The 10,238-nt window shown below is 57.7% G+C and overlaps 3 protein-coding genes across 3 annotated transcripts; 2 read left to right on the top strand and 1 right to left on the bottom strand.

Annotated features, from left to right (window-relative positions):
- Positions 1-665: 665 nt before the first annotated feature.
- On the bottom strand, positions 666-2,081 carry TRAVEDRAFT_17321 (uncharacterized protein; the record flags this gene model as incomplete). Its single annotated transcript, XM_008035260.1, has 7 exons — positions 666-778; positions 833-898; positions 1,036-1,182; positions 1,246-1,261; positions 1,317-1,574; positions 1,628-1,944; positions 2,012-2,081. The coding sequence occupies 7 exons, from the start codon at positions 2,079-2,081 to the stop codon at positions 666-668; spliced, it is 987 nt and encodes a 328-aa protein (XP_008033451.1).
- Positions 2,082-2,424: 343 nt separating this feature from the next.
- On the top strand, positions 2,425-5,919 carry TRAVEDRAFT_113577 (uncharacterized protein; the record flags this gene model as incomplete). Its single annotated transcript, XM_008036003.1, has 5 exons — positions 2,425-2,844; positions 2,896-3,204; positions 3,273-4,622; positions 5,183-5,531; positions 5,585-5,919. The coding sequence occupies 5 exons, from the start codon at positions 2,425-2,427 to the stop codon at positions 5,917-5,919; spliced, it is 2,763 nt and encodes a 920-aa protein (XP_008034194.1).
- A 160-nt stretch (positions 5,920-6,079) lies between these two features.
- On the top strand, positions 6,080-7,169 carry TRAVEDRAFT_43064 (uncharacterized protein; the record flags this gene model as incomplete). Its single annotated transcript, XM_008035570.1, has 3 exons — positions 6,080-6,569; positions 6,717-6,870; positions 6,932-7,169. The coding sequence occupies 3 exons, from the start codon at positions 6,080-6,082 to the stop codon at positions 7,167-7,169; spliced, it is 882 nt and encodes a 293-aa protein (XP_008033761.1).
- Positions 7,170-10,238: the final 3,069 nt, after the last annotated feature.

The following is a 10,238-nucleotide window of genomic DNA, read 5'->3' as shown; positions in this document are numbered from 1 at the left end:
ATGTTCTCCTCCTGTCTCCTTGGAATATCCTGGTGCTCCCTGGCTCTCTGATGCTAGGCTGTCATGTGCACATCATCCGGAACCTTCTAGAACCTCCTGGCAATTTCTGTGCCTTTGTCAGCTGAAGTAGTCTAGCATGTTCTCCATGACTGCAGATGATCCTGTGTTGATGGCTGGGTTCCTCCTGTTCCTGAAGTTTCCGGTACCTTCCGGAACTGTCTCCTGACCTCTGGGCTAGTCCTAAGTATTCTGGTGTCTGCTAGGTTGGTCTCTGGTCCTAGGTCTGTCTGGTGAGGGTGCTCCTATTGCTGGCATACCCTGGACTGTTCCGGTAGGCCCATGTGCCAAACCAGTTTGGTGCATGACATCGGCACCGCTTAGCCAGCGGTGCATCGCTTTCATTGCTCGACTCCTCTCCAGCGCTGCGATCGGACGGTCCGTTGTCGAAGACCTCCCCATAATACTGCTGAGCGTGGGGATGTTGGCGATCTTCATTGAACGGGTCGTCTTCGTTCGAGTCGTTGTCGGATGCAAGCGCTTGCACTGGACGCCGGTGGACTCGCGGCTGGGATGGCATGGGTGGCCCGTCTTCGAACTCGTCGGGGTCGAACCCGGTGGCCTCCCTTTGGCCGTCTAGTGTGCGCGGCGGACCATGTAACAGTCATTCAGCAATGAAGGTGGAAGTGGGGATTGTATGACATACCGGTCAGGTGGTTTTCCATTCCGCGCCAATCTTGACTAGGTGCAGCGCTTGGCCGAGGCACCATGTCGTCCATATCTGCAGTTCAATCACAATTGTATGGCAATCAGAGTATACCCATGAGACACTCACCAGGGTCGTAATCATCCTCTTCTTGCTCGTCATCGGCATCCTGTTGCGGGTAGCCGCTCCAGTCATCTATGCAAGGTGATCAGTAAAGTGGTGCCCAGTGGCCGTCTAATGACGACTGTGCTCACTCGGGTTATCATGCTCATCTTCATCATAACCTCCTTGACTCCCGTACTCGCCATCACTCTTAGCGTGACCGTACTCACCTCCCTCATCTGCATGGCTGCCGTACTCGCCTTGGTGCTCGTCATCATCCTCATTGCCACCGCCACCTTCCTCGCCCTCGCCCTGGTCGTACTGACTCGTATTGACGTAGCCCCTGCGCTGATCAGATGTGTGCCGATCTTCGTGATCTAGTTTCGAGCAAATCACATAGTAGTCAGCTTCTTTATACATGATAGACGGCGCCAACAAACCTTCAGTGACCTGAGCCTATATCACGTATGCTTAGGCGGAATAGGAGACGCAGGGAATGGCTTGTACGTACCAGCTTTGGGCGGCCATAAGTGATTTGTTGATGACGAACACGTTGGCCGCTCTCTCGAGGATGACGCGGCCGCACGGATTGCACAGGCTGAGAAGACGAGTACTGCTTCCTTTTCGGCCGCTCCATCTTGCGTGCCTCGGGCTGGGACATCGATGGCATGGTTGCGGCAGTAGCATGACGTCCCACCGATGCGGCTCCGAACGGCTTCTTCAGTTGAAGAAGGCGCTCTCTGTTCGCAGGAGTGAGCGTTCGACGCGGCTGCTGATGATACAATATCAGCATAGGGGATGAACACAGATCTGAAAACATACAGATGACGTCGGGACGGGGTGACGTTCGCCGGCTACCTTGCGCGCAGGAGTGACCTTCGGTTTTGGGATAGGAGCTGAGCGTGCACGCAGGTCTATGGATTGGCTTTTGTTGGCGGTGCTGTTAGTCGGCAGAGCTACGATGTTGAACTGCTTTGGATGAGTGCCCCGCACGCTTGCTAACGCCGTCATTCTGCTGCTCACCTCCTTCTGAGCTGGCTCGTGCTGGACTTTTCCCTTCTTCTTTTCCGGAGCGTTCTCCTTGTCACCTCGCTTGCGTTTCGCTTTCTTCCCTGTGTTGTCCGGGTCCTGTTGCCCATCTGTAAGGTAGCGAAGGTTTTCTACCTAAATGTGACTCGCTTTGAACGTGATAAGGACTACACATACCCATGTACCCTTTCTTTTCAGAGGGCTTGGATTGACGTCCACTACGAGTCTTCACAGCCTGTGAAGCCATTGTGCAGGAGTGACCGGAGGTGAAGGCAGGAATAGAGAGTCGACGTGGCGATTTCAGTCAAGAGCGACGCGGTCAAAATTGCAATGACCGGCAAGCGCCGAGCAGCTCGCCCGCCGACCGTTTCCGGGCTACAAGTCTAAGTCAGCCGCAATTCAAGGAGACTCGCTCTCGACTCCTGTCCGTTCACCTCATCCTTGTTCTCCTCCTTCCTCAACAGAACATGGCTCTCTTTCCTCGTTGCCTTGCTTGCTCGAAGCGGTTCGCCACCCACAAGAAGCTTAACCAACATATAGGCGGCTCTCCTGGATGCGAGAACGTCTATCAGGCTGAGTCTCAGAAAGATATGGACGCTGCAACACTCACTCGTACTTCGACCCCTTCTGTCGACCCAACCGGCCCTGCCTCGCGCGCACAGTCCCCGTCTTTGAGCATCTTCGACGAGATTCCAGCCTACATCCCGGCACCTCGCGAACTATCGCCGGCACAGGTAGAAGCCGATGTCTCTGGAAAGCGGCGTCGCGTCACTGTAGAGGATGTTGCGGACGAAGACAGCTCACCCTGGTCCTACGAACATTTCCCCGGAGACATCGCAACCACGTTGGGACCAGGCGTCACGGTGTTCCAAGATCTCCGAGACAAACACAACGCGATGCAAGAGGGCCTGCATGCGCCCTTCCGTGACGAGGAGGAGTGGGGGGCTGCAAAGTGGCTGATGAAGTATGTGAACCATACTGGCATTGAGGAGTACTGCAAGCTGGACATCGTAAGTCTTTGCTACATGCACAGGCAACCGTAACTCACTTTTGCCCTCAAGACGCGCAAACGTACCAAGCTTAGCTTCCGGAGCAAGTACATGTTCTTCAAGAAGATTGATGCACTCCCCGTTGGGCCGCAGTGGCATTACGACCTTGTTACTGTCACGGGCGACCGTATGGGCCCGAATGGGCAAGCCCTGACCGAGGAGCTGGAAGTCTGGCGGCGCGATCCCCTGGAGTGTATCGCAGAGCTGATCGGGAACCCGGCATTCCGAGACTTCATAACATACGAGCCGACGAAGATCCGATGTGATGGACAGCGGTACTACAGTGAGATGAGCAGCGGGGACTGGTGGTGGAAAACACAAGTACGTGCATCAGATCATACGGCGACCTCACGGTAGGACAAGACGATGGCTTACCCCGTACTTCTAAGGCTCGTCTGCCCGCGGGCGCCACACTTGTGCCGGTGATCCTTGCTTCAGACAAGACTACCCTCTCTGTGATGCGCGGTGACAAGTCAGCGTGGCCCGTCTACCTCACGATCGGCAACATAGACAAGGCCCTCCGCCGCCAACCCTCCAGTCACGCAACAGTACTTCTGGGGTACGTACCTGTGGCCAAGTTAGCGTGTTTCACCGATTCCACAAGATCTGAGGCACAGTACCGCCTGTTCCACCGTTGTATGAGTAGCATGCTCGATGCGCTGAAGGCTGCTGGAAGACAAGGGACCTTGATGACCTGCGCAGATGGTCAGATCCGACGCATATTCCCCATCCTCGCTGCATACATCGCGGACCATCCGGAGCAGTGCCTCGTGGCATGCTGCAAGGAGAACTGTTGCCCACGGTGCCTCGTTCCTCGACTTTGCAGGGGGGACACGACCGTCTATCCCCTTCGTTCCCAGAGCGTCAGCGAGGACCTCATGAATCGAACATGTGCTGGAGAAGACATACTGGAGTTCGTTGAGCAGGGCTTGCGTCCCATCCCCGAACCGTTCTGGGCAGGCCATCCTCTCGTCGACGTTTTCGCGACCATCACGCCGGACATCCTCCATCAACTCCACAAGGGTGTGTTGAAAGACCATCTGGTTGTATGGATCACGAAGCTTGTTGGGAAGGAGGATCTCGACAACCGCTTCAAGACGCTCCCCGATGCTCACGGCCTCCGTCACTTCAAGAGTGGCATCTCCCTCATCTCACAATGGACGGGAGGTGAGGCGAAGGAAATCGCCAAGGTCCTTGTTGGCTTACTTGTTGGACGCGTCGACGGGTCGGTCATCCATTGCGTGCAAGCCCTGGTCGACTTTGTATACCTTGCTCAATACCCCGTCCACTCCGACACTACGCTGCTTCAGTTGCGCGATGCGCTCGCTCGCTTCCATGCTGAAAAAGAAGTGTTTGTAAGGCTGGGAATCCGCGAACACTTCAACATACCCAAGCTCCACTCACTGCTTCACTACGTCGACGCTATCGTGGAAGTTGGGTGTGTGGACGGCCTAAACACCGAAACATCTGAGCGGCTTCATATCGACTTCGCCAAGAAGGCCTACCGAGGGAGCAGTCGCCGGGAGTACTTCGCGCAAATGACAACTTGGCTACAGCGCCAGGAAGCCATCGTGAGGCATGAAGCATACATCGCTTGGCGAGCGCAAGAGGAGGTCGGTGTTTCTATAGAGGACTCCTCGGATGGGACTGAGGGCGAGGACGACGAGGACGATGAGGAGGAAGAGGAAGATGAAGACGCAGCCGAACGGCAGGGCGCCCATACTCCAGCCGAGTACAAGGTGCTCCATCAGCTCATTTCGTCCAACGTTGTGCGCGCCTACCAGCTTCCCCTCAAGCAGGACCCAGGCCAATACACCAAGAGCTCATATGCCGGAATCCCCGAAAATGGGCCCGAAGGGCCCGGAACTCACATGAAATTTAGGTCGATTTCCCCGAAAATGAGGCCGTCAGCGGCCGGAGTTACATCCCTCCCAGCCCCGAAAACAAGCCCTTGCCGGGACAGTCATATGCTGGAACCCCGAAAGTAAGCCTCGGTCGGCTGACCGGACGGCCAGGGCTTCCCCCTGGAGACGAAATATAGCTGAAAAGCGAAGGAATCAGCCCACCGCGCTCTCTTTTCAATGTTTTCTCCTCCAACTCAGTAGGGGCCCGTCGGGCCGGAAAATCCGTTGAGCGCTAAACGGGCGCCTAACCCTATGTTACATGCATTTTACCCCCGAATCCGGCGTAGCCGGTCGCAACTTACGCGAAAATCCCCGAAAAAGAGCGGATTTTCGACCCCCGAAAACGGCCCAAATGGGCCTCCAAACGGATGTGAGCTCTTAGTGTATTGGCCTAGGTCCTCCTCAAGCCGACTGCCTCTCGTGTCTCCTTGCCACAGATACAAACGAACTATGGTGCTACGGGATTCCTGGACGACTTGAACGTCTTTTTAGCCAGTAACCGGAGCCCCTCCCATGCAGCCTCGCATCTCCCGCCCAACCGCTTCGACTGCTTCGATATCTATCATTCTCTGTCTGTCCTGCTCCCTCCCAATCGGCACGTAGCAAACTCCAAACGCGTCTGCAAGCTGCGGGCTGCCCCATATCGACCGCGCCGCGGAACCCATGCTGCAACACCGGCGCATTTCGATACCGCTCTCTTCATGGTAGATGAAGAGCTCTTCCGCCGCGAAGGCGCGCTCCACGGTGAGTACTATCTTGTCCCTACTCTGCACTTATTGATATGTTATCCCCGACAGGTGTCTCAGCTGGGCGCGTGAAGGTCATATTCTACCTCCCTGCGCATCTTGGCACCCATAGCCATCCTCTCATGTTTGTAGAATGGTTTAGACCGTTCCGGGGCCCAGATAGAACGGGCGGGCTCTTGACTACATCGCATTCAACGTACCATCAAGCACGACGGCATTCTATTGTCTCCGCCAGCAAGCTCCTTCGCCCTTGTCATCTCATCCCACGGTTTGGCGGAGAGTCTGTAGACATCAACTGGTCTTCGGAGACTGTTCTCGACGAACCCGTGGACTTCTATCTTAACCACTACTCCGATTTCCACCTATTCCATGCCGCTCCTCGTTAATCACTCCCAGGACACCCATTGCATACTCTGAGGTCCCGCAGAAGTCCCGAATCAAGAACCATCCTTCGACAACCTTGAACGGCCCTCCATCCTCCCACCGCCATGCGGCCGTTCCGCGCCGTGCAAATACCTGTGCCCCGCGCACCACTCCTGCACGACCATGTCTCCTCGTGCAGAAGCGCTCTCTACACGTCCCCCGCACCGCACTTACGTGGCTCTGACAGCCCACCATGCGACAAGTGTCCTTCCGAGTCTGCGCGACGCAATGGCGTACTACGACTCGATGGGAACACGGAATCCACACCGGTTGGGGGCGAGGTCATGGAGGGACTCGGATGAGCGCACTTCGCGCCGCCCTTCGACCTGGCGCTTGAACGTCGTGGCTTCAACTAGTGAGCGCACCCATCTGGAGCGCAACGGGGCATCTACATGGAGTGCCCTAGGGTGGAGCATTAGACGGCACCCCCAACGTTCCCCACCTGCGCACACAGTGACCGTCTCCCGGTCCCTCTACCTCGGGTGCGACAACCGGACGGCGAAGGGCGCGAAGATTGAGGGCGGGAAGAGTGGATGGCAGAAGGCGCGACAAGGGGATGATGGAGAGCGCGATCAGGGGATGACCGAGGGCGCGATCAAGGGATGGGAAGGCAGTGAGGATGAGGAGGTGTGGTATTGGTGAGTTCGTATTTCTGTCCCTCCCTCGCCCTGCCACGGGATTGCTCCATGCAATGCATGGTCCGCAAGGCGCATTGCGTACATAACTGACACAATTACGCACACTACGTGGCCCTCTTCAGCTCCGCATACAGACTCGCGCTCTGCGACGTTCGCGCCGACCGTCACCCGCCTGCATGACAACACTGTGCCCCGAAGCAATTTCGACACGAACAAGACCGTTATGTCCTGTCCGCGCAGCCGGATAGACGTCCGAAACACAGACCTGACTGCCTGGTAAGTTCCTGCTACCTGTGTCTGCGGGCAGCGCCGTGCATTCTAACTTGTACCCTAGCAGTGCATACACAGCCTATCACTACTACGTCAATCTCATCTCCCTCCGCCCTGCCTCCCTCCACCCGTGGGCCGCCCCTCTACGCAGCGGTACGCATTCTCAAACAGCGTGCCAGGCCCTACGTGCGCCACGCATCGCTCGTCGGCCACTCGCCCACGCCCATGTCGACCAGACATCCACGGGCCACCCTGCGGCCCTTGGACGTCCACCACGCACCTCGGATGACACCGGCTCTGCATGACTGCGCAACCACAATCGTGCACACCGCCGACGGCGCGCGTCGCGCGCCATGTATCCACGACGCGCACATGGCCTTCTATCGTCAACGCATACAACGACGGAGCCCGGCAGACCACGCACGGCCGACTCACCTCCCTCGCTCAATGTCGCATGTCCTGGCAGATCGCGACGCGGCCAGAGCGAGAGCGACTGCTCATCTTGTGCCATCCAACGTCGACGGGGCCGCACACTGACGTCGCAGTGCGCATGGCCATGGACATCTCCCTCCAGATCGCGGTGTCAACCTTACCGGATGCGCATATCGGCCGCGCCCGTCTCTCGACCGTGTTGCCCAGGACGCACATCCTCACGACACAATCACTGCGCCGTGTCGTACCTAGCCCCTGCCCAGTTCGACCCACAGCCACCACACCGTGTGGGTGTGGCATCCTTTCCCCTGCCCCCGATCTCCTGCTTCCCTCACCCTTCCTATCTCCCCGGTATGCACTGACCGCTGCTTCGACCACGGAGCGCGTCGAGGTCATGTTGCTCTTCGTCGAAGCAGCATGTGCACATGCGAGGTCACCCGAGTCGTACGAGAGACTCCCAAGGTTAGCACGTCTGCCTGCGCGAAGGTTTGGAGACGTACTCACCGTGTTGCTACAGCTACTGGCTGTCCGTTCTCAAATCTTCATGCCCGCGCAACACGTTGTTGCCCCAACACCCGCGCGCAAAGCGCATGGCCTACAAGAGCCCTCATCAGTGCTCTCGAAGTGTCGCTCCGAGCTGCCGTATTTGCGAACCCTCTCCCCTCCCCGCGCGCATACCATGCTCGTGGGGCGCGACGCTACGAGCCGCTTACTGCTCGCCCAACGGTGGCCGCGCAACATCTCCACTCACCGCGCAGATACAGTACGCAGACAATTGGGTGCGTGAGCATGTCGTGCACTCATCTCAGGCATCCTTACGTCTACACAGGTGCCTCCACGGAACCCGCGAGGCAATATAGCATCCGCCGCGACGGTACCAGGTAGCCACCGACCTGCTGAACGAGTGAGTGATACCCGCGGCTATCTGGAGGAACTGTACTTACTTACTCTGCATTCTCTCAAACACTCCTGGGTGGTCTCGAGCTCCAGATACCGTGGCGAAGCTTCCCGGTACGCGCGCGCAGCCTGTGCGCGGCCGCATCGGTTGTCATCAGGCGTCGACATTGCCCGTGGTCATATACAGGCGTCCTGCATAGCTGCGCTGTGCGCGCGAGGTGAGTAATGGGTGCATGCACACAGGGCGCCTTTCACTCACTCCCCGCATCGTCACAGACACTCTCAGGCCATGCGCGACGTCTATGCCTGCTGTCCAGACGACGATACGAGCCAATCAATGTGTTCCCGGCTGCGTCCAATTCATTTCGGCCCTCCTGCATCCCCCCCCTTGTTTCCCACACGGGGAGCGTTGCAGACATGTCTGGAGAGCGAACATGGTCGCCCACTGTCCCGCTTCAACGTCTTCTTGACGGAGCTCGGTGAGTGGACATGTCAGAGGTCAGAGAGCATGCTTACTGACCTTCCGATGAAGAAGCGTCCCCGGCGATAATTCTGACGCCAGCCATCAGTGTTCTCGAAACCTCGCTCCCGAACTCCCCTATGCGCGAACTCTTTCACGTCCACGCACGGGTACTGCGCTCGTGTTGCCCGGCGATACGGCATGCTCTGAGCCCGCATGCATGGCTGTGCGACATCTCCGTTCACCGCGCAGGCGCAGGGCGCAGACGCCGTGGCACGCGTCGCACGAGGCCGACGTACACCCAGGAGACGGGTACTGACGTCTACATCTCGGAGATATCGTCCACGCGGCCATCAGCAGCCAAGGCGCGAGGAACGATGCCCATCTCGCTCTCGCCACGAGCACGCATCCGCGACGAGCCACGGTCCTCCACGCGCATTGCGCATCCCTGGACGTCCGCCGTGGGCGCAGCAGTGCGCACACCCTGCTCCCGGATCGTTGGGACGCCGCAAGTGCAAGTCCACGCTGTCGAGTGTGCGGCACCCCTCTGCGGTTAACTGCATCTACCGCTACGAACAGCATGAGAACTGATGGCACGATATGCGACACCCCTCTCTCCCGCTGCGATTGTGTCGCCGAATTCGAAGTATACTGCTTCCCGGAAAATGTACGTGAATCTCCGACCGATTTCGAGCACGATGGAAGGTGACGTGCCGTGTTTTGACTTGCTCTGCCATATAGGAAGGCTGCTTGGACTGCGTGACGGCGCGGGAACCGCTCTGCTGTGTGCGGATTTGTCGTCATCGCAGAAGTTTCGCCTGAGCATGGGAAGTACGTTACCTGCTTGTGGAGGGCGCCCGGTGGTGCGCCGCCCTGTCCCCCACGGGCCGCGCAGGAACGTTCCGGGCTGGGGATGTGGCACAAGTCGACGACCGCGCAGGGCACGCCCCGCCGTCTGGTGCTACGTCCCCCTCTCCGTCCCGAGTCCCCACTGCCTGCCCGTCCGCCCATTGATGAGAATTTGCGTAGACATTTATTGCGCTGCTCGTGTCATGCGGACGTACATACGTGTCGGTCCCGTTGTGTATGTGTCGCGAACTTAAGCGCGCTGTATACTATGTACCATAATCTAAGTGTTCCCCGCATCATACGCCCACAACCCCTCTTGGACTGCGACTCCATCTAAGTCTTCAGGATGGAGCATGGACTCTCTAAATGCTCTGAGGCTACATAGCTTCTTCACTGCAGGACGATGTATTGACTAAGTGTAACTTTCAATGTCCTATCCTGTGAAGCAGGCACAATATCATGCTACAGGGCGCTACCAGGCCACATCAATGTCCTCTGCAGCACCACAAACATAGATATAAATGTCACCAATGTATGTAGTGCAACTGGGACTGTATTTCACTGTAAGGCTCTCATCATATACTACAGGCTCGTAACCTTTTTGCTGATGCGTCCGCGGTATTGCGAGGTGCACCTGGGGAATTCCGCGCCCACCCGCGCGAGTACGCGCTACTACGCACGCTTCCGCGCGAGTACGCAGTACCACGCACCCTTCCGCGGCCCTCCGTGCCCATAC

Source organism: Trametes versicolor (assembly GCF_000271585.1).
Source record: "Trametes versicolor FP-101664 SS1 unplaced genomic scaffold TRAVEscaffold_2, whole genome shotgun sequence".
Lineage (NCBI taxonomy): Eukaryota > Fungi > Basidiomycota > Agaricomycetes > Polyporales > Polyporaceae > Trametes > Trametes versicolor.
This window is presented reverse-complemented; position numbering and strand designations above follow the sequence as displayed.